This window comes from Macrosteles quadrilineatus, unplaced genomic scaffold, assembly GCF_028750875.1.
Source record: "Macrosteles quadrilineatus isolate MER2022 unplaced genomic scaffold, UCM_ALF_1.0 Scaffold_7__1_contigs__length_78375512, whole genome shotgun sequence".
Taxonomy (NCBI): Eukaryota; Metazoa; Arthropoda; class Insecta; order Hemiptera; family Cicadellidae; genus Macrosteles; species Macrosteles quadrilineatus.
Genome location: NW_026542600.1, coordinates 43,165,548 through 43,189,827, shown reverse-complemented (window position 1 = coordinate 43,189,827; position 24,280 = coordinate 43,165,548). Strand labels below are relative to the sequence as shown.

General features: G+C 33.4%; 1 protein-coding gene across 1 annotated transcript in view; it reads left to right on the top strand.

Moving 5' to 3' along the window:
- LOC128997794 (fatty acid synthase-like) overlaps positions 1-24,280 on the top strand; it is a 44,409-nt gene that overhangs the window by 363 nt on the left and 19,766 nt on the right. Inside the window, exons 2-18 of the mRNA XM_054423504.1 lie at positions 215-364; positions 1,671-1,823; positions 3,927-4,100; positions 5,511-5,711; positions 6,946-7,181; positions 8,214-8,444; positions 13,628-13,837; positions 14,169-14,303; positions 14,880-15,113; positions 15,883-16,081; positions 17,148-17,377; positions 18,522-18,683; positions 20,337-20,479; positions 20,847-20,997; positions 21,559-21,678; positions 22,430-22,538; positions 23,376-23,630. Coding sequence (XP_054279479.1) covers positions 223-364; positions 1,671-1,823; positions 3,927-4,100; positions 5,511-5,711; positions 6,946-7,181; positions 8,214-8,444; positions 13,628-13,837; positions 14,169-14,303; positions 14,880-15,113; positions 15,883-16,081; positions 17,148-17,377; positions 18,522-18,683; positions 20,337-20,479; positions 20,847-20,997; positions 21,559-21,678; positions 22,430-22,538; positions 23,376-23,630 — 3,085 coding nt within the window. The 5' untranslated portion in view covers positions 215-222. The remainder of the gene's footprint in view (positions 1-214; positions 365-1,670; positions 1,824-3,926; positions 4,101-5,510; positions 5,712-6,945; positions 7,182-8,213; positions 8,445-13,627; positions 13,838-14,168; positions 14,304-14,879; positions 15,114-15,882; positions 16,082-17,147; positions 17,378-18,521; positions 18,684-20,336; positions 20,480-20,846; positions 20,998-21,558; positions 21,679-22,429; positions 22,539-23,375; positions 23,631-24,280) is intronic.

Here is a 24,280-nt window from a genome sequence, read left to right as displayed (position 1 = left end):
AAATCATCAGAGTATAATATACGATGTAAACTGAACAAATGGAGGGAATAAAATATCTTGTTGGAGTAAAACATATAAATTCAATTAAAAATCTAATAAAACCAAAATGAAATTAGGCAAATAATTCTTCGGGTATAATTGAACTCAGTAAACATGATATATTTTTGAGTCATGAACTTTCATATTTGTACATTTTTTAATTGATTTTCTGTAGGAGGTGAAATGGATTCCGAACAACATGAAGTGGTCATATCAGGGATTTCAGGAAGGTTTCCAGAATGTTTCTCTGTGGACGATTTACAAGAGAAGCTGTTAACAAAATCAGTTTTGATCAAACCTGATGAAGACAGACTCCTATATAAAGGTTGGTGATTCTATTATTGCCTAAGTTGTTTTTAGGCTAATCATACTCAGCTAGACGACATTAGTTAAATTACAAATGTAAGGTACCGAAAAGGGCCTTATCGTTAGCCCCTTAAATCTAACCAATATATGCAGGTTGTCTGTCTGTTTTGTATGTTTTAAAATAGACTTACGCATATTTCGGACTGGCTTTTCTATTGCCCAGGTATATTTTTATAATGTAACAGTAAATGTCGTCTATTGAAGCTGCACCAGAGCCCTCAAATCAAAATCATCAATAATATAGTGTATGATAATAAAGTTATCCACATTGATTAGGAAGAGTTTATAGTTAAATAACTAATAATATTTTGTAAAGATTAAATTAAACTTGTAAATTAGCTAGTAAGTTAAAAAGCAATCTAAATTTGTTTTAAATTACTCTACCTTGTAATAATCTTTGCATAAAACAGTCATATTTAGTTTTATACATTCTGCATGACTTTTTGTGGAAGTAAATCTGTAATACAAAGACAGACTGGTTTGCTTTGGATAAAGATATTACTCCTTGTATTATCTTATTTTTATGTTGGATATTTGTCTTTGTTTTTGCTTTATTTATTACACTCTCAAACAATTAATTAACTATTTGTCCAATAGAAAAATGACAATTTACGTTTTCCAACCTCTAATCTGTGAAACATCAAGACCAGAAGCACGTTATAACTAGGTCATAACTCATATTGTTGTTGTTGCCTGAACTCTTGAGTATGTAAGATTTTTGTGTCACCCTATCCTTTTTACCAGCTTTTGTGGGATCTTCAGGCCATGATGTCCTCGATGTCTGCTATTCTTAAGTTATCTTCTTTTTACTAACACTATAGCCTATATAATAGATCTAATGATTGCATAGGGAGACACAAACATCTTACCTACTTAAGAACACAGTTAACCACAACAAGGGATGACTAAAATTCAAGTTCATGAAACCGGGATAAAACATAAATATAATCACAAAACAGTATTTTTATTTTCATGCAGTCACCATACAAGTTCAACCTGGCATTGGATTGTTTTTATTTGATATATTACATTTTTTATGTCATTTTGTAATAAATATAGCTCGTTACAAGTATTATAGTCTTGTAATCAACAGATGAAACATCATCCCATTCACGTAAGAACTATTCTTTCAATAACTGGTGTTAACAGAACGGGATTTTAAATTTCGCCAGTTAAAAATTATGCAAATACTAGTTACCAGAATAAAAACAGGGTTTATACAATTGTCCTAAAATATTTATCGTAGTATTTATAATGTGTTTAAGGTTTTCAAAACATACATCTGGCATCCGGAAAAATTCCAGAATGGAACAGGTTTGACAACACATTATTTGGAGTTTCGAAAAGCCTGGTTAACAATGCTGACCCTTTGTTGGGAATGATCCTGGAAAGAAGTTTTGAAGCCATCTTAGACGCTGGTAAGTCAATGATAGCTTAAACTACTTTACGAATATGTCGAATTCAATAAATAATAAACTTATGTAAACTAGAATCGGTCTATGTAAATAAGGTTTACAATAAGAGTTAAAGTTAGTTAAGGACTTTCCGGCAGAAATAACATCGTTGGATAAATTATTCTGGTTCTGGTGGGAGTTTATGGGGAAAAAACGAATTTAAAAAATGCAATTTTGACGTATTTTTGTTTTCAATTAAATTATGTATCTAAAATACATAAAATATAGGACCGGAATATCTGTATTTGCCATTAAAAATATTTTTTAAGTTATTAATGTCTGAAGATTTTTTCAACCTTTGGTTGTTTTGTTTTGAGAATTGAAGTAATACGATTGGACTAAAACCTAGATATTATATAAAATATTCATTGCATCTACCTACAACCTAGTTAATTCATATAGAAAAAACTATATTCAATTTTATATTGGTATCTTATATTAGCTGTTTATTTATTTTGGAAGAGCGGAGGCCACAGCTGCTTTCAAACAAAGGTCACAGCTGATTCTGTGGATTCCCGAAAGTTGTATTTGACCCTAGATATAACACAGCTCCGCTTCTAGTTGAAATAGGGAGATGACTTTTTTGGTTATTTTGTTCAGCTTGTTCAATTCTATGATCTGTAGGATGGATTTTTAGGAAATCCTAATAGAAAATATTTTAATATTATGTGTTTTGTTCTTTATTTTAAATACCTAGTTAAAAACATTAAACATTTTATAGGAGAGCATACTTTAAGAAACACTTGGAAAGAAAAAATTATCATCTTTTATGGATTTTAATCCGTACATGATCTAGTAAACCCTTGTAAAACGTGAAAAATCACCCCCCTCCCTCACGGGGCGTGAAAAAATTCCAACCCATTTTTTGTTTCTATGGTTACAGGTAATATCCAGAAAAAGTTTAAATATTTTTGGCTTATAATTACAGATTTTTAATTTTTTCATGAATTCCCCCCTTAATCATCGAATTAACATTAAAATTGTTTTATTATTAAAACAGATCAATCCTATACACCATACAGTGGCATCGCTACAGAGTAATTTGCGTTAGAATTATTTGTATGTCCTATGAACACTAATTATTCTGAATTTACGAATTGCAAATACTTTTTCCTATGGAAAGTATATAGTATTCAAATCAAGAAATAGAAAATGATCTAAAAATAAAACAAATTGATTAAAATACACAAAGCCCAAAATAAAAAATTAAGTTTAAAAAGAATTTGAGGTTATACATTTAAATTTATAATTAAAATCTACATGCAATATTGAAAAGAGTCCTGCAAGTGACCACAAAAATTCACTATGATAAGGTTACTTTTTTGTATTTTTACCATATATTTATGCTAAATAGCTATATAGGGTAACTATAAAAGAGACCCATTATATATCTACAAAAGCAGTAAATTATTCTTTTTTTTTGGGGGGGTAGGTTATGTTATAGGAGGGATTTTTATGTTTATACTCCATCAAGAAGTAAGTAAAAAAAAATTTCCTACCCTTCCATGAAAATTATCAAATTTCCACACCTGTAAACGGGAAAATAGTCATTTACGCTCTAGAACGGGAATGGTCCATTCAGCTGATTGAGCAGGGACCACCAAATCACTGTTTATTTTGCTGTTGGCATTAACAACTGGAGAGCAAATAACATGAAGCAAAAATAACCTTAATTACATTTTATGAATTAAGAACTTAAGTAATATGATAAGTTAATTATGGTGGTAGGATAGAGTATGGTTAGTATTACGAGCACAAACAGTCATAGCCACTCTCGAAACGTATGGCCGCACGAAGCTTTGGCTAAATACATGCTATTTACATTTCTCGAGCGGCAATGACGTACTTTGCGCTCTTAATACACAAATAGCTATTTATAAGTGTTTTCTGGATTCCATCTGTCACTGGGTCTGTGTAATATTTCATTAATGCTTTAGTTACTACTCACCGGAGGATGAAATCAAAATGTTGCAACTGTGTTTTACCAATCGTGATGAAAAATGTCAGCAAATATCCCAAATAGTTCGTGGATGTTGTCAGTACATAATACTTGTTGCATTTTAACAGGAGTCAGTCCGTTCACTCTGAAGGGCCACAAGATAGGTGTGTACGTGTCTCCATCCCCCAGTGACAACGAGACCCTCCGTCTATCAGAGATGGTATTCTGTGAGGGCGCAGGCATGGTGGGAAACAGCCGCGCTATGATGGCCAATAGGATATCCTATTGCTTCAGTTTTACTGGTAAACATTCATTTTATCTGTATTGTACATAGTTTAAAACCACCATCTTCCTTATAAAACTGAAACCATAAGATGGAGACTTAATTTTCGTTGGTCACAACACATCCTGAGTCAGTAAAGGAAGATTTCATACTCCACCCAAAAAGCGATTGTGTTTAAAAATTAGTAAAGCCAATGATTATTAATGTGGTTTCGTCTTACCATGTATCTCTTCCCTTACTTAGGGACCTTTATCCACAATCCTTCAAGAACGGGATAAAGTGTTTGGTTTAATGTAATTATGTCTCCAATTTAGACTACGGAAAGTTTTAAAGTGTTCCCCGATATTGTTGGCAAGGACTGTTTTAGGAAAATGTACACTACCGATTACTTAAAATACTAAAACTCGTTTTCAAATATTGTGTATATTGTTATTTGTTACATATTAATATAATATTTCTTTATCTTGCCTTATCAATATTCTTTTACACTATAGTATCACATTTTATTGTTAAATATTATTTATTTCATTGTTATCTATTTGTAGTCAACGCTATTCCATGTAGTCATTCGAGTCCTTAGGTTTGCCGTTACAAGGAAAGTAATATGGTGGGGTTTTTATTAACTTTTCGATAACTAAGTATGAAATAAACAAATTTATCAAATTTCATCAAGATATGTACAAACAAACAAAATACAACGGTTCGCTTATTCGCCGTAAAAATAAAATAAGAATTAAAAAATTGCAGTTTTTTAAAATCTTTTTTAACCATTAAGTGCATAACAATCCTTCAATGTGCCTACTAAATTATTCGTTTTTATGCTCTACGGAATGGTCTGTAAGGAAATTGGAAAAATTATGTATTTAGGGTAAACCAATTTAAAGAGGTTTTGAAAGGGTAAACTAATTTTTACTCCATAAACCACCGTTTCCATAAATCATGCTGGGTCGCAAACTCGTTCAAATAAATGTAGGTTTACGTGTTTAAGCTAACTTTCATCAATTTCGGATAATTTTTGCTCGAGTTATCGTGTTAACCCCAACACATTCAGTGCACATTAAGACCTGGACTGAATGTGTGTCCGTTATCACTATAACTGGAAAGCCATGAGACCTACGGTAATAGCTTCCCTATATTGGAAATCCGCTAAAATGGACTTTCCTGTCCTTGAGTATTACCCTTTTGAGAAATGATTTCGCCTAAAGAACCAGCTGATCGTACTCATTGGCATAACTAACTATCATCTCATTCGTGTAACTCTCATATGGGTCGATGGTGTACAAATCTCATGTAATTGAATCGTTAGTATACTGACAATTCTACATCAAAGACCCTTTTGACATTGCCTTTCTAATTGTACAGCTATGTAGTTAAGTCTTAACTCCGAGATGGTAAAATCAGTAACTAATAATAGTATCGCAAATTACAGGTCCAAGCGTTTACACAGACTCCTCTTGGGTGTCTGGCATCACTGTTCTGAAAAAGGCTGTCTCCATGGTATCGTCAGGACTGGTTGAGGCTGCATTGATCGCTACAGCAAGCAACCTTCTTCACACAATCATTGATTGCGAATACAACTCATTGGGACTACTCTCCTCCGATGGCGTTTGCAGGCCCTTTGATGCCAATGGTAGGTACTTTATCAACAAAAAAATAGGTCAATGTTAAGAAAAAAGTATAATTAAAAATGCTAACAGAGACCTAACCCCCTCTAATATAGAGATGTGTGTGTTATATAAGTATTTTTGGGACGTATTGCTAACCTAGTGAATAATGTCTCAGACTTTGGGACGGGTTCGAATGCCTCGGGCTTTGTCAGACAAATGTCGATGTTAAACTCAATTCATTAGGCCTACACTTTAAGTTTGAGCATGAATTGCAGTGCTATCAAGTCTTGGCAGATTTATTGGGGTTAAGCAAGCATTTGGATCTATGGTCCTTAAAATTGTGTATGCAAAATATGTTAAGTCTTTTAAACTACACAAAGAATTTCAGATTTTATGAATGCCAACTCGTTGTTTGGCCAACGTTAATATTGTAGACATTTTGGAACTTTAACAGTTTGATCTTCATATAATCTATAAATTGGAACAGTGGTATGTGTTTGATTTTACTTGTATAAATAAACAATTACAAAGGGCTTGGTAAAAACCTGTGAAGGTCAGATGAGGAAATGTACAAAAAAGACTGTGGTAAAGGGGTGTTTTATTGCTTGCTTTGAATTTAATATTTAACGTGTTGTCATATATCTTACTACACAACTTAATAGATTACCATCTGATTTGGATTTTTAATTGAGTATGTGGAATCAAAAAGAGTTTAATTGAAAATATAAATGATCTCTAACGATAAATAAGAGTGAGTATTTGCTTTTAGAGAATTTTCCCAGCACTGGCCGTTGACGCAGATATTGAAATAGGACCTTGGTTTTGGGACACTGTATTTTTAATTTTAAGGGTTCCGACAAGTTAAAATCACTATTTGTAAAATTACTATATTTTAAGTAGGGCCTATTTTAGATGTTTCACGCAATGCTACTAAAGGAATATATATATATATATATACATGTGTAAACAGAGTCTACCACGGAAAAGGAGTTTTTTAGGCTAATGATACATAATAGTAAACTTTCTACTTTCCTCCAAAGCATTTACTATATTACATACATGTTTAACCCTCATATTTTGCTTTAAAGTACAAAAATAGTGCCTTTACTTTTATCCTACGGCTATAGGTTAGTGATATATATAGCACGTTGTCTTACTAATTTTATTACTATTGACAATATATTGATTGATGCAAATTGCTTGTTCATTCTTAAGGTTTGATACAACGAGGGTATTTTATTTTGCACGTATTTTCAGCCGATGGATTTGTCAGAAGCGAGGCTACAGTAGCATTTTATATTCAAAGAAAGAGAGATGCTAAACGATCCTATGGGACTGTTAGGAAGGCACACTCACTTTATATGGGGCTTGAACCTTGCAGTCTCTTGGAGATCAATCCATACATGGAGACTTTTCTAAAGAACTTTTATGACGACGGAGCTATAAATATTGAAGACGTAGGGTATATTGAAGCTCATGGAATGTCCAATAAGGTAAGACATAAAATAAATTGAAACTAAGATGTGGATTAACATAAGTTTTATTTTCATAGTTATCAATAAGTCATTTACAAAAAGATCTCATTTTTGCCTCAAAGGGCATGGTTTCACATGAGAGGAGTTGATATATTCCCAGAATGGTGTAGAAGCTCATTAATAATTGACATGGAAATGTTAAATGTTATACTGAGTTACTATTTATTTTTCTTGCAGTCTAATGCAGTTTCCGTGAAAAGTTTTTTATCAATGCTCGAGGATGTCCAAAAATCAGCATATGTTGACTTTGTAACGGAAACAAAAGTCTTTTTAATTTCGGTATAATTAAAAATGCTGGCTCCCAAAACTAAAATGTCTGCTATGGTTTTAAATTTTGAGCGTTAAAAACAATGTAATTTAAAAACATTACTTTAAAAAAAGTAAAAAAGCACACACCTATTACAGGAAAAGCAAGCTGAGCATCAAACACTTGTTTAAACAAATTATAATCTTATTCAGTTGATATGGAGAATTCTTGCTCATTTCATTATTTTATGTAAAACTCCTTAAAATTATACAATTTACAATAATTGCATTTATGTTAATCTAGTATGTATTATTTAGTTTTAGTGTAGGTTTATGAAGTTAAGAACGTGGTATGTACCCCAACATATAATGAAGCGATTTCTATTACTCTACCTATTACAGTTAAATTTAATATTAAATGTTCATCAAGCCATGCCGAGTTTTAGTTTGTGATTCCCAATGATTTTAATTCTTCTGCGTTCCACTTGACGACTTTATTTTCTAGTATATCAGAGGCAAAATATTATCAAACCACGAACTATGGAATGGTGCCTTGGTAATACATTATTGCAATCAAGAGTACTTATTTTGTCCTGACAAATCAATTTTCTTTACACTAGAACATAGCCTTATACCTAAACATGTTCGATTTTAGTTTGTCACTTAAGCATAGCGTATTTATATTCTATTAATTCGTACTTATGTATTGATTTTGTAGTTAAATGAGAGGATTTTTATTTTTAGGAATACGACTCACGAGAACTAAATGCATTGGCTAATCTACTTTGTAACAAAAAGAAAACTACACAGCTAATAGGGTCAATAACTGGAAACGTTGGGCACTGCGACAACTGCACGGGTTTTGTGGCCCTCGCAAAAGTCGCCTCAGTTTTGAATTCTGGAATCATCCCTCCAACCGTCAACTACAACAACCCCAACACCGAGGTACCTGCACTCGTCTCAGGCAAACTGAAGGTACAGTATAGATACAGTATACATTCACTACATTCACTAATTCTATTTCTGTGGAGTAATATATTACGCTAAATATTCTATAAAAATATTGAATTTCTTAAAGAATGCATTCAACTTCTATGGCTTAATTTAATCTTTAAGAATTTAGAATAAACCCAGATAAAAGGCAAGGCTTTTCACAATCAACACATTGTAATCAAGAGCTTACACGATCGTCAAGAAGTTGAGTTATAAAACCTATCATACGTTTTCCTGTCTAGACTTTGAGAAGTACTCAAAAATGATGTTTAATCGTTATGGCTATTTAATATAATCTTCAACTAGATGTTATTGTGTGGATTTACCTTCACCTGATGGTGTCTGGGATTACAGTTTTTACTAACTGTAACTAAAACAGTTTAGTTTCTATGACTTATTATTTTAGATATTTTTATCGTCGCATGAGCATGATGCATAAGCGTCGAGGTTACATGATATATTTTTGCACTTGACCCTAATCTGATACCTTTTTCAATAACTTAAGTTAATAAACTTATGATTAAACTTGATTTTTACAATCAACTTACGATTAATAATTCTCATAATTATTATGAACAATAATATTTCAATAAAAGTTAAAATGGTTGAATTTAAATGTAACTCCAGTAATTGTATAAAGAACTCAGAAAATGTTTGAGCAATTTACAAGACAATAAGGTTTTTAATAATAATTGCTTTTGTGACGGTTTTATTTCTAAAAATGTTTTAAACATTACTTTTTGTATTAAAATGAACTATTTATCCACGAATAATTTAGTAATATTATAAAAGCGATTTATCAGTGATGTGTTGAGTCAACCCGAAGGTAAAATAGCTAAGTATCCATGGCAAAAGCCTCTTTAATTTCCATGGAAATATTATGAGAGATATACTAGATTGTTCAAACTGATATAGGGGAATCGCATACTGTACGTAGATTGATAATTGGAAGAACATTAAATACGAAAGTCCAGTAAATACTGTATCGCAGTACAGTATTTACCGGACTTTCGTATTTTATTTTATTTTCACGTTTTACTATTTTACGTACATTTTTTCTATATTCAAGACACATTGAAACGGGTATTTGTGTTTTATATATATATACGTTATATATTTACTACAGTACTACAGGTTGATATATTAATTAACAGTGTGGCTATGACGAAAATCTTCCGCAACAAATATAAATAAATATATTCCAATAAAATTTTTTTTCTTATTTTCTATTTTCTTTGCCTTTTTAAAAATACCCTAAGATTAAATTAGGGTAAGGAGGGGGTTCTATTTTTGAATTTATTTTTATATGTTTTTCACACTAAAAATTCATTGGACCACTTAGACAAGAAATTGTAACTCTTTATTAATCTTGTAAATAAACTAAATCAATGATTTTAAAATTTGATTGTTAACGTATCAGCCATACTTTATAGCTAAAACTGTGTCGCTCGGAAACTTGATTACAATAGCTAGGTCAATGTTAGGCACAGTAAACAATAGGGAATCCCAAGTAAGGCCAGGTCGTGTGAGGCTGAAATTAGCCCTGAATATGTATAGGCTCCACACTCAAACGCTCAACATTTTTATCTGAATGCTTTTGTTCCTTAAAGAGTGACCAGTTACTATTTGAGGCATTACCGTTGCTTGGAGCATGTCTAAATGCTATGGAATTATGTACTTCGTAATCTGTATAAGTAGCTTCCATGGATGTCATTTCCTCCCTACAATAATTTGTAATTTCGTTACCATTCAATTTTTGGATCTTGTAGGGGAAACAGGTAACTTAAGTGATTTAATTGTTTTAGTGAAACTTAATTCACCCAATGATTTATTAAAGGCTCTTAAAGAATTAAACTAGGTGGGGTGTCTTCGCAACCCACCTTGATTTTAATTTAGAGACCTGGTAAAGGTCTCTCTATAAAGACTTGGTAAATGTAGTACAGATGATTGCATGAACAGTTTTATTTTTTTGCCCTCGAGAGTTTAGATGAATAACATACAGTAAAGATGCGACAATATTGATATTACGAGCTTTATATTTATGTGCTTGTCACTAGTGTCAAGGGGGGAAATCCCACCAGACAGAGACAGCAATTGAATTCAGCTTTGACAATGTCATATCCCGGTATTCATATTATATCACCCTAAGCTGTAGGTATATCCATAGAAAAAAATAATTAAATATAGACTGTCAGCCATGCTGCGGTTAACATAGTTACCATAGGTTCTGGCGCACACCGCTGGGAGCACCGTGTAATACATGGCGCTCCCAGCGGTGTGCGCCAGAACCTATGGTAACCGACGGTCTATATGTAATTCTATTTGTCTATGGTATATCTTTATAGTTACAAATATAGGCATCTGAAATAGAGCAGAACTGTTTATATTTTATAGATCTCCCAAATTACGCAAAGCCAACCAAAGATACTTTACTAATAAAGCAAGCATTATGCTAGGTATTTTATTTCAGATCCTGTTAATTTGCTATACATATAACAATTTATTTGTATAGAAATATGTTTTTCAAAGCGAATATATACTGCAAACTATTTACTTATCAAAAGCAAAATACTTGTAGGCTCGTACATAACTGTAAGGGGTTGTCTCAAACACTGTCATCATTACTAAGTAAAATAGCAACTAAAGGTCCAATACAAAACAAAATCTAACTATAGGTAGAACCCATATATTTCTGATATGAAATAAGCAGCGAGCGTTGATACCCACATGGCCTACCATTAATTTGAATAACACATAATAATAATGAACATAAACCTAACTCTAAGTTATTCGTAAACTTTGGTTTTACCAGGATAAAATACGTTTATACATCTAATCCTCAATATTGTTCTAATTATTTTAATTCATCGCCCTAAATTAAATATAGTTTATGTGTTATTGAAATAAAATTAATCTGAATAATAGCTGATAGCCTCACATATCTTTCATAAGTGTTTAACTTTAATCAACTGCAAGTTATAATTTGGTTTTATGAGTTGAGTGGAGATTGAGATAATTATTTTCTGGTCCAGTCAAAGCTCGCCATTATAAGAAGAGAATATAGTATTGATGTTGCCAAATATCAACAGTTGATTGAGCAACATCTACAGTAGTAAGATTTTCTTCATAATATTCTTACTTCTAATTATATGTAATAAACCATAGTTACACAATACACATGCTTGCTTTGTAATGCATTGCATATTTATCAGTACTTGATTATTAATAACTTTTTCCTATAGTGGTACTATACAATTTGTAGTATAAATTTGTAGCAGTAAATTTGTAGTTGGGGAGCAAGCTGGTGTAGTGGATAAAGCACGGGAATTCGGACCCCGAGGTCCCGGGTTCAAATCCCACCCAATGGATTTTATCTAAGTGATAATGCCGCAACCCCTAGGTCTAGCCTAAAGTAATGTGAAAAACAATCCCGGGCTCGTACCTAGCGTCCCAGGACAAAAAAACTAAAAAATTTTTTGTTTTTTACAACTAGGTTTTATGAAATGTACAAACGCGTAATGAGGTTTATAAAATAGTACCTTATGGTACTGTATACTTAAATTGACTACCATACTATGTATTAACTTTAAAATTAATAAACTAATAAAAGTAGCAGTACATCTATTGAATTACTTGAGTTCTCTAGTTTGAATTACAGGTTAATATCTAAGTTCAATGAACAGAAACACATTTGGAATCAACTATTATCAAACTGATTTTGTGTGTTAGTATTGTCTTTTAAAATCCATGGATGACATTGCATCTCTACCAGCAGTGGTCACAATTTACTCATAAGCCTCTCATAAAGTGAGCTAACATCAAAATTTTATTATTTTTTTCTCTCTTAGTAGTTGATAGCTTCCTATAAAACACTCGTCAGCTTGTACAGTATACTGACCTTCCATTTTAACTTAGTTAAAATTGGTGTACATACATTATAGATCAGAAATTGACTACAGTACAATCTTTTGGAGGGACAATTCAAACGTGTATCTTGATTCTAAAACTATCTACTACTTTAACTTGGGAATGGAATATCTACTTTTTCATAAATTCAAAGGTTTTGTTTGTTCGCTGGTAAATATTTCGAAATATACAACGAGAGACTTTGAGAGATTTGAAATGTTAAAATGTAATGCTACGATTTTTAAACTGTGAAAAATATTAAACAAAGACCATATAGACATAGCTCATCTAAGTTGAAGCCTTCTGTCTATTTTATAAATGTATAATCTAATTTAATCGAACAGTTTTATTATTCACATTCGAACTAAAGTTTAAACATTTAAAAACTAAGGTTCTTATTCTTGATATATTAAAACAAACATTATTCTGGCAACTAATCAAGTGTTTTATTACGATGTTCAGCATTCGTAAATGACAAAAAGTCAAAATATTTTAACGTCCTTTGTAAGATCTGGAAAAATATTACGAATTATCTTGACGAGATATTACGGTTATTGAGGGAGCGAGCTGGTCCAGAGGTATAGCACGGGGCTTCAGTGCCGAGGTCTTGGTTTCTAATCCCTCCAACCAACAATGGATTTTATCCATATGACAATGCCACAACCCTCTAGGACTAGTCTGAAATAATGTGTAAAAAAGTTTCGGAAAAGAACTAGCGTCATAGGATGTGAATGAAAGTGGGACAAACGTAAATCTTTATGATTTTCTGAAACCACTCATTGAAAAAATTGTTTTGATGTTCAAGAAATGAATTTGGCTGGAAAAACAAAATAAAAGAAACGACTGTTCACCAAACTAAAATAAATACCCGTATTGTTTAACTAGCTTTGGTTTACATGGAACCATTTTTAGGTATCATAAGGATAAGAACACGGTTCCTTACGAAGGACGAAAACTATTCTTACTCACATTTACAAAACAAACACTTTATATAAAACCATGCAATTCATAATACACCCTTTTTATTAAAGGACGTTTGTTTGACACTCTTTGTCATAGTTCCATAAATTCTGATTTCCACTATGTTGACATTTGTATTTGAAATTATTTTAATTAACACCTGTTCTATTCATTGATTTCTCAATGTACACAATTTTACAGTCCACAAAACTTCTTACATATTTTTGTTTATTTATATTTTATTTCAACGCAACGCAGTTCTAACAACGTTCTTTATCAGTATCTTTGTTATGTTCCAGGCCGTGACAGAAACTACAGATCTGTCCGGAGACTTGGTTGCAATAAACACTATGAGTGCTTTTGGTCATGTTGGTCATGCTGTCCTCCAACGTCACGAAAGAGCCAAAAAGAACATTTTGGCACCGGAGGAGCTACCACCAGATGGTCTCTACAGATTGGTGACTCTACAGGCACGGAACGAACAAGGAGCCAAAACTGTTTGCGAAAAGGTGAGAATTGATTTTTAAATCATATTTCACTGTAAATTCGGAAGCCAAGTTTTTGTTTTTGTACTTGTTACATTATGTTCCAACGTTGTTGATTGAGCCTACCACCCACTGATTGGCGCATCTGAGTAAACTGTCATCAACTGGATCTTATTCCCATTATAAAATAAAATAAACTGTTTGATTTTAACTCTTTGGCAGGACAGTCTAATTACATGGAACACTTTCACTTATGGTTTAAATGGGTTAAACAAACAGACGTAAGTAGGCTAGATTGTTAGCAAAATATATATGCACAACATTATACTCGCCATTACTTTTCTATGTACTTCAGGTGGCAGCGATGCCTCTGGACGTTGAATATGTATCTTTGGTCAATGAAGCGTTCAACTCACCTATCCCTGCCTACCTGTGGAGAGGATACTCTATTCTCCCTACAGTTAAGGATAGACCAGTTGTCAAGTATCAGGTATGACGATAAGTAACAGCTATCTATAAAATATTTTAGATAAACTATATTTCTGTTCTGTAATTAGAAATTTTTCTGTATTACTATTAAAAGTTTTCAAACCAGTATCTATAATTATCAAATTGTAAATACATTCTCCTGTTTATGATCTTTGTATGGAATGACTAGTCGAGAATATAAAACATATAAATAATTATTTACAGCTTATTTGATTGAATTTGGTTTTAAATACTTATTTAGCGTGAATTACAAAAGTATATGTTGATTATACCTTTGTGACAGCAAACTGGCATAAGCAAATGTATTATTATTGCGTTTTTCAAACATCGTGTTTTAGAAATTATTGATGAAAGTAGGCCTATACACAAATAAAATAAAACTGTTATTGTTATTGCAAATGCAAAGTAATTATGATGGTTTTAAAAGCTATTCTATCATGAATGAAAAACATATATGTAAAAACCAAATTTTTATATTAATTATTATATCAGTTATGTGGAATAGTTGCCACCACTTCTTTTTTTGTTAACTATTTGCTATCTTAACTTTAACTAAAGAAGCTTCTTGTTTCCACAGCAAATTGATTCTGCCACAAAGAGGCCTTTATGGTTTATATTTTCTGGAATGGGCTCTCAATGGGCAGGAATGGGAAAAGAACTAATGAAAATTCCAGAGTTTGCGTCGTCCATAATAAGATGCGACAAGGTTCTTCGTCCTAAGGGCTTGGACATTGTTGATATTTTGTCCAGTGATGTCGCAACTACCTTTGATAATATATTGAACTGTTTTGTTGGAATAACCGCAGTACAGGTAAGTAGTTTGAAATTTTAATCATAGATCATTTTACTTTACTTTAGTGATACGAGGGTAGTTCGTGCATTTTCTTAATAGGTATTTATGGTATTTAAAGCTGTGTTGATCGCTTTGATAGAATTTACTAATGAATATCAAGACAATTCTAAATAAGAATGAGTCGAAGTTTGATAAAAACTTTCATAGACGAGTCTTTTGTCTTTTGAATGGTAACAGTTGCAATCTGAAAAATTTAAACGCCAATACCATGGTTGGCTATGCATGGCCAGTATACAATCCGTAACTCTAATAACACCAAGAACACACGTTCTTCCACTGTCCTCATTTGGATATCCGGAAGGACAGGTAGTCTTGCGGGGGGGGGGGGGGTTGGGATGTCGGTTGAATCAGTTTGTAAGAGTATGATAGAGGTTGAGGGTAACCGGGACTGCTGGTCACACGTTTTTCGGAACATCCTCCAAGCCAAACTAGCCTTAGTTCTGATGAAGTTCAACAAGTGTTCCCAGGCTAGTGTCTGGATTGTAAATGAGGTTTTTACTGGCTTGTGGTTGTTTTTGTTGGTTTACGGGTCTTAAACCCACAGGAGTCCCACACTACGGACTGGTCACCTGTGTGCGTCGATTCATCCCCTCCTCCACCAATATTGATGAATCAATTACAGGAATTAATTGCAGGAATTAATTGAATTAATTGCAGAAGTTGTGAAATGTATCAGAAGTTTGTATCCATAAAAAAAATATAGTAAACTTTACCATCTCTTTTTTAGATTGGACTTGTTGACGTTATGACGAAGCTAGAAATAATTCCGGATGGAATCATTGGCCATTCCGTGGGAGAGTTAGGCTGTGCCTACGCAGATGGTTGTTTTACCGCTGAGGAGACGATCCTAGCTGCCTACGCCAGGGGAAAAGCCAGTCTGGACTCTCTGGCAGACGGTTACGTCAAAGGAATTATGGCCGCTGTTGGTAAGGATCCTTCAAAGTGGTTTTAATTTTGATTGCTCAGAAAGTAAATTAGTCATGGGTCTTAGGAAAAGTTACACAATGTACAAAAACTCTTTTAAAATTGGAAAAGTTCATGCAAGATGCAAAGATGGTAATTACAGTCTTTGCGTTGCAAGACTATTACATGAGAGACGGACGTTCAGTCCCAGGATTAAAATCAAACCGAGATTTTCTTACCTGTTTGGCCTAAGCTGCGTAGACAGTCAGTCTCAGTACTAATGAGAGTTCAAGGTGGCACTAATATGCAGCGTTTGTCTGGAACTGGTTGTCCAACGCTTGAAAATCAGGTAAAAATACGCAGAACTTATTTCAATCTTTGAAATGCAGGAATAATGTAGGTTGGGTGGGACTGATTGTCCAACAACGCTAAAATACTTACGACCGTAGACCATGAAACTGATTGTCCTACAACCATAATAAACACCCTTTTATCGAAATTATTCTGACTTACATGCATACCTTATTTTTAGTAGTGAGATTTTTTAATTTGGTCAGAGGATTAATACTTAAAACAAATAATGTAACCAGCTGTTCATAATGTATAGTAAAACTAATTAATTAGAAACTACATATAGTGCCGAAAATATTACGTTTATGTCTTGGTGATGATCCATTGTTTACATCACCAACCTGATAAAATAACTATCCTTCTTCCGACCTAAATAAATGGTCTACCTGAAACACTGATCTTGCCAGTTAGAATCCAGATCCAGCGCTTTAACCCGAGTTAACACTCATGAGTTTGATCATGATTTTACTGCCCATTGGCAGTAGTTTTCTATTATATTAACTGCCTTAGTACTAGCCTCACATCTGCTTGCCTGATTGTTGCCTCGTTCCAATTAAAACTTTAAGGAATTACCCACGTCAGTGCTGAAACCATATCAGGACGCCCAGACCTGTGGATGTTACTGAATTGGATTGAATATTGGATCAGAAATAACTAACGTATTTCTATAAAATATAATCGTCCACATTTTTTAGGTTTTATGTTTAAAAGATTTGTCATTTAGTCTGCTTATTTTAGGGCTCGGCTATAACGAAATCAAGGACAAGCTACCGCCAACAATCGACGTAGCCTGTCACAACTCAGCAACCAGTTGTACAATCTCCGGACCTACGGAAGACGTCAACACCTTTGTCGAGAAACTCAACGCCGAAGGCGTGTTTGCCAGGACGGTCAGTGCAGGCGGTATCGCATACCACTCTAGGTATATTAAACCCATCGCTCCAAAGCTACTAAAAGCATTAAAAGAGGTAAATATACATTTTTACCTGTTATTACAAGTAAAACCGCAAAGCTAGAATTAAAATATCGATTTATATATTTATGATTTATAGTTTTAGTACTTATAATAAAATTAGAAATGTCTTGTTGATTTGTGATTACCTGTTTAAATAAGCACAACCACATTTTTTTACGTATGCTATTAAACTCTCACGCAAATTATAAGCAGATTATCATCAAAAGTCAGTCATTATTGTACAGTTGGTACAATAATGGTGTACCAACTACCTGGGTGCCAGACGTAAATGCACAGTTGTTTAGACAGTCCCGTCCTAATTTTTGTTTACAAAACAGTGCTGGGGTGGCCGGCATTCCCCTTCTCTTCCACGAAATGCCATGTCCTACTAGAATTTTTAATCAATTGATCCATTAGGCCAACAGCAAAAAATATGACTAATTTTTTCCGTCTATAGTAGACTCATTTTCCTGTAAATAGTAGACAAATAAGACAAAATTTGAATCACAGTTCTACGATGCCCCCTTATTGACATAACCCAGTTATATTGCAGGGCATTTCAGGGAAAACAGTAAATTCGAATTTCTTAGAAGAGAAGGGGAATGCCGGCCACCCCAGTGCTGCTTTGTAAACAAAAATTAGGACGGGACTGTCTACCTGGCGAACTGTGCATTTACGTCTGGCACCAACTTGTTCATTGTAACATCTTAATTAAACAGGATTAGTCACAATTTCGGGGTTTTTAAACCATGTTTCGCTACACCGTTGACCGTGAACCCTTCGGAGGCGATACGTGATGAAGAAATTGCAAAATACTAGCTTGCATCATTTTATTCTGTTTCTCAACAACTGAGTATATCGCAAAGACTTAATTATTTATTGCAAAGCCCATACTGGCATATATTTGTGTAAAACGGAATCTTGAAAATTGGGGGCAATATTCCACTTAGGCTGGTGTAAAATGAATTATATTTAATGAGTGATCAAATAATTTTTTTCTCTGGATAAATACATAAAACAAGTATAGTAGTTACTTATTTTTAGTTTAAATACTTCATATCTTGGAATTACCCAAATATGGGAAAGTTAATTTCATTCGCCCACTTTACAAACCTGACTATGGAAAATGTAGTTGTTTACATTTTACATGTTTCCAGACGGTGCCCAATCCCAAGCCTCGGTCCAGCAAATGGATATGCACATCAGCACCACAATCTCAATGGAACACAGAGACTGTGAAAATGTGCTCTCCTGAGTACCATACAAACAACCTACTTAACCCCGTCTACTTTGAAGAAGGTTGCGCTCATTTACCTGATGTAAGTATCATAATCATTTTTAATTAAAACGGGAACGACCCCTAGGTGTGTATTTTAACCCAAATATGAGTGTAGGATGAGTGTGCATTAGAGTGAGATGACCTGTGTAGCTTTGTTACTGACTAAGATCAGCTGCCAGCTTATTAGCCAGGGTCATTTGTTTCAATTATCAGGGACTGCTTGGTCCAGTTTTGAACCATAAAAACACTAATGACTCACTATCAATCCGGCAACCTTTTGATAGTCAGGAGAGTACTATAACCACTCAGCTACTCAGCGAGCACATTAATTTTTTTTAGTTTTATTTATTTATTTTTAATAAGTTGTGTTTTTGGAACGAAAAGGTTTGAATGTAAACATGTCAGTTTTGTGCTTTTGAAGTAAGTAAGCTACGGTCCACGAAATGGGTTCCGGACTGTTACAACAGAAAATTTAAAGTTGCACGAATTAACACTCCTCAACCTCTGACTATACTATACTGACTAGTATACTCTGCGTTTATTCTTTATCGGTACACTGAATGTGGAAAGCGCCGACTTTTGATCGTATACTATTTTTTTGAGTACTCGTTTGAGTAGGATTTCTTATGGACATAAAGTCCATAAAGGACTTAGATATTTTAAGCTTCACAAGATATCTGTTTATAATCCTTTTAGTAACGTACCTAAGTAGATAATTTTAAATAATTATATCAGGTGTGGAAGTGTAAATTTACTTTTATTCACTGTTGATGATCCGATGGGAGCAACCAAATATTCTTTACTATTTAACACATGTATTGACTTCAAAGATCATTGGACTGTAAGCGGTTACATGAATTTGTTTGCATTCTATAGTTTAAAACTGCCAACGTCACGCAAGTTGTTATAAGCAACCATATTTTTATGACCCCAAACACTAAATCTCCTTTTTACTAAAAAAAATAATAGGGTTAAGATTGTGCTATGCGACTTTTTTACTTTTAGATGATATTTTGAAAATTATTTAAATATATTGTATTATTATGTGTTGTTGACATTATTTTCAGAATTAAAAAACTAAACAAAAAAGTTGTTATTAAATTGCCGGCCTTAGGGTAGGTATAGCTTAAACCTGTGTACAAGGAACACAATGTCCTGCTAAAATCAGTAAAGATTAAGTCAAACTGTAGTTATATGTACCATTGGCTTGAGCCCAAGACAAAGAACAATAGGCCTGTAGTGTTTTTGTCTTATGTTCGTGTATGTGTTCACATACACGAAAATAAGACAAAATTGTAATTGACTCACCAATTTATAATATAGGTGAGTAAATGGCTCAGTTGGTAGCGCCACGGACTTAGAGCATAAGGCAGGGTTGTCATGGGTTCGGATCCTGGTACCTACTACGACTTTTTATCAGTACAATTCACCCTAGTACTGCACCAGCTCACCGCTTGCTTTGCTGGATACATTCTAGGCACAGGCCTTTGTAGCATATGTAGATAGGCAAATGCAAGGTGAAAAATGTCGCCAACATTTTAAAATATTCCTTTACTTTAGATAATTGTTCCTCAAAATATTTCCTACAAAAAAATTCAACCTACAAACATGCCTTGGAAATTTATTAAATCACGTTGCGTTATGAGAACTCATTTCAGGGGTTTACATTTAATCATCTACTTTGCCTTTTCAGAACGCAATACTCGTCGAGATCGCACCCCACGGCCTTTTGCAAGCGATATTGAGACGGTCTATCAGCCCGAACTCTTTGACTTTATCCACCACAAGTAGGACTGTCGAGTCAAATCTAGTCCATCTACTAAAATGTGTAGGAGAGTAAGTATTTTCCAGAGTGTTTAAAAAAAATAAGATGTTACCAAGTAGAGTAAAAAAAAGTGATTCACAATTAATGTTTAACTTACTTATGTCATTGGAATCAAACGTTATCAAAAATTCTTTTAGCAAAAGAACAAAGGCATGAAAACATCATTCTATTTCAAAACTGTTATCCAATAATGTAAATTAAAACATTTGATTAGATTTGTCACACACAAAAAATATAACTGGATGTTTTTCCTTTTACAATATATTATATATTTATGTCTTCAATGTTTTCGATGACAATGCCAAACCTAACTAATTATTTCTCAGGTATAATAAATAATTTATTTTATTATGTTTTCTTATGTGATTTCTGTTTTAGGCTTTATTTGAGCGGCGTGAGCATGAATATAAATGCTCTATTCCCCAAGGTGGAGTACCCCGTCGCACGTGGAACACCCAGTATTTCAACTTTGGCTACTTGGGACCACGAAGAGGAGTTCTACGGGGAACTCAGTGATATCATCAAAATGGTAAAGTGATTTACTTATTAAAAGAGGAGTTAGATTTTGCTGGACTAATGAATATAAAAGAGGGTACATTTTCCGATATCTAAAAATATTTTAACCACTAACGGTAGGTTTTATAGTAAAAATTAAGATATATTTGGTACTCTAAAACGAATATTTTAAACCTTGTCACATCTTTTGTCCATGAAGGGAGAGTCAGGTCAGAGTCCTAAGTTTTTGAAAAATTGACATTTAATTCGGAGTGGTTATTATTTATTAGACTTAAGTACCCTGTACACTAGTGTGGATAGAGCTCTTACGCTTTGGTTTGTTTCTCCTGCAGTAACTGGTCTCTTTTCAAACCATAAACATCACGGATGGTAATTTATTTAGATAACACGTTACAAAAAAGAAGGCCATATTCACAAGAAGTTCTTGCACTTCTTATGGTATCGAGTATTCAAAGAACTCAACTTCCTTAAATATTTCCGAAATTCGCTTTGAAGAAGTCGAGACAATATCAGATTAGGTAAGGGTTAACATTTATTCTTTAACAATTTGCAGTAACCTGTATCACTGTTACAGAACGCCAGAAAAGGTCTCTATGAATATGAGATTAGGTTACATCCCACGGTCCCGGAGTACCGCATTTGGAATGACCACAGAATGGCAGGAAAAGTTGTGGTGCCGATATCTCAGATGCTGGTAAGTTACAAAGGAACAACGAGCACGATAACACCTAGCATATACTGGTCTTAAGGAAACTACCAAGGGCCTGCGCCCTACAGTGCCATAGAAGCGTTGTGCCATCCAGTTCACGAGAAGTCTTTTGCACATATTACACAGAAAGAATAGTGGAATGAATACATTTTCAACATATTTCAGTTGGCTAAAAAATAAAATGAAACTGATAAAGCGGTTAAATTGAGTTAAGTAATTATGTGGTATTTAAACGTTTTTCTAGTAAATAAGACACATGTGCTAAAAAAAAACAAAAATCATATTGCATTGATATTACAAAAGGATTTGAATGATTAATAATCCTAAAAAAGACTTAAGAGGATGATTATTGTTCTGTCCAAGAATTATGACTGGTTTAATGTATGCTATTTTTACTAGCATTGTAGCAACTTACGATATAAGAAATTTTGAATACGTTCACAGGCCATTATATAAGTTATACTAAATAAATACAAATTGGATCATTGACATTGGCTGGCTATCCCTAAGGTTATATAACCTTAGCAACGATTGGTGCGGATTTACAAGCAAACTAAGTATTACCAAAGTTACATTTGGTGTTTGGTCTCTTATACAGCATTATCTTTCTGATTTCCAATATTAATATGAGGTAAGAAAAGACCTAGTTATGACCGTTTTCAGATGTTTGGGTAATTCCAGCTTAAAGTTTATCCAAACCAGTTGTGGATGATATGATGGGTAATTTATTTTACAGATATATCCACTGCAAATGCTGTTAGCTTTAAAACAACTTCAGGCTGAGAATCAGTTCACGATAATAGAGGATATTACTGTTGCGGGAAGCAATACCGTCGACGAGCTCGGTGAGAACAAGTAGAATACTCACAGTCACAGTAACAGTGTCAAATAGAATATAACAAACTCAAATTAATGTTTCACTTTCGTTAAAATAGTAGACATGTTTTATTTTAATGTTAGTAATTTACAGAAAATACTAGTAAGCTCTACTAATAAATAGCATAAAATTTTATCACTGTTTGATTAAAAAATATTTAAAATGACATGAGTATAAATACTATTACAACTTTTTAACTCGTACTTTTTGAATGTAGTAAAAGCTGTGTACTTTTTACTGTCGGGTGATTAGTGTAGTCCCATTAAGGCAACCGGATTTGATAGTTTTTTAGCTGTCTTCTTCAGGACACAAGGTGTCGCCTTTGGATTTGGATTAGATTTAGAACATGTTAGTTTTTTTAATGAACCCCAAAAACTTGGCAGTAAAAAGTGTATTCAATTCACATACTGAAAACATCATTCAAGCCAAGGTAAGCCCATAAGAAATTTAGAAGTCAGCTGCTATATCGATAAATGGTGTGCCATTTGTAGAGAATCTTAATAGATATTTTTTCAGTTTAATGTTCCCATTTCAAGGATTGCTCTGAATCTTTTAATTACTGAGATGCCAATGTTAAGTTGTCAACCCTGTATGTGCAGCTTTCATTTTATATACTGCACGTGATTCGGAGGGAAAAATTACATTTGTTTAGTCTCAAGTCATAGGAAGAATAAATGTGAATCATATCCCATTTAACAATATAGATTAGAATATAAAAAATAAGCATAACTACGTATCTATTAACATTGTACAGAGGAGATTGTGTCTACTCAATATATTATAGCTTAAGCTTTTTGCTTTACAGAAAAGAAGCTCCTGTGTACTTGCTCACCCACGTCAAAAAAGTTCATGGTGTCAGAAATGAGCCCATTTAACGTTTATATGAGTGGACAATTGATGGAGTGTGATAAACCCCAGCCTATACAGGTACCTGAGGTCAAGGACGTATCAGCGATGGAGGAAATATCTGAGAGCGACGTTTACATCATGCTTTCCGAACTCGGTTGTGACTTGGGACCATTGTTCCAAAACATCAAAAAACTCTACATCGGATCTAAGGGTAAAGGTCATTCTTATTTCGTGTTATCTTTTTACTTTGTTTGATTTTAGTATTGAATTTATTAATAATTTGCGTGAATGACGTGGTGATTCAAAGCTCTACTCTTTAAGCCCACCAACCCTTGTGTTTTAGAGGTAGGGCACTACTTGAACTGTTTAGCACCCTACTTTGGGCTTGGCTTTTAAGGTATGCAAGGTATACAAGGGATGCAAGGTATGCAAGGTATGCAAGGTATACAAGGTATAAGGTATACAAGGGCATTTTACGATTAAGCGTCTGATGAAGGTCGACCTTTTGGTCCGAGTTATGGACTAACCGAACCGCTTAAATTAATTACGGATAGTTAAAATCGTTAAAAGCGAAGCTTAATAAGTTTATTTACAGGAGTTTAATTATTAAAATTATTACCTATAAGATTAGTCGACTTACTAAGTAATTGTAAAAGTTATTATTTGTTACACTATTTAAATAATAAATATAAAGATTAAGTGACCGTTAACCTATGTTGAAAACATTGATTCAATTCATGATGTAAAACAGATTGTTATATAAATCATATTATGCAGGAAAACATTTGTGCTAAGACAGTGTGACATATCTTTGCTTAATGATGTTAGCTTCATAAAATATAAAGATGAAACAACTCTATG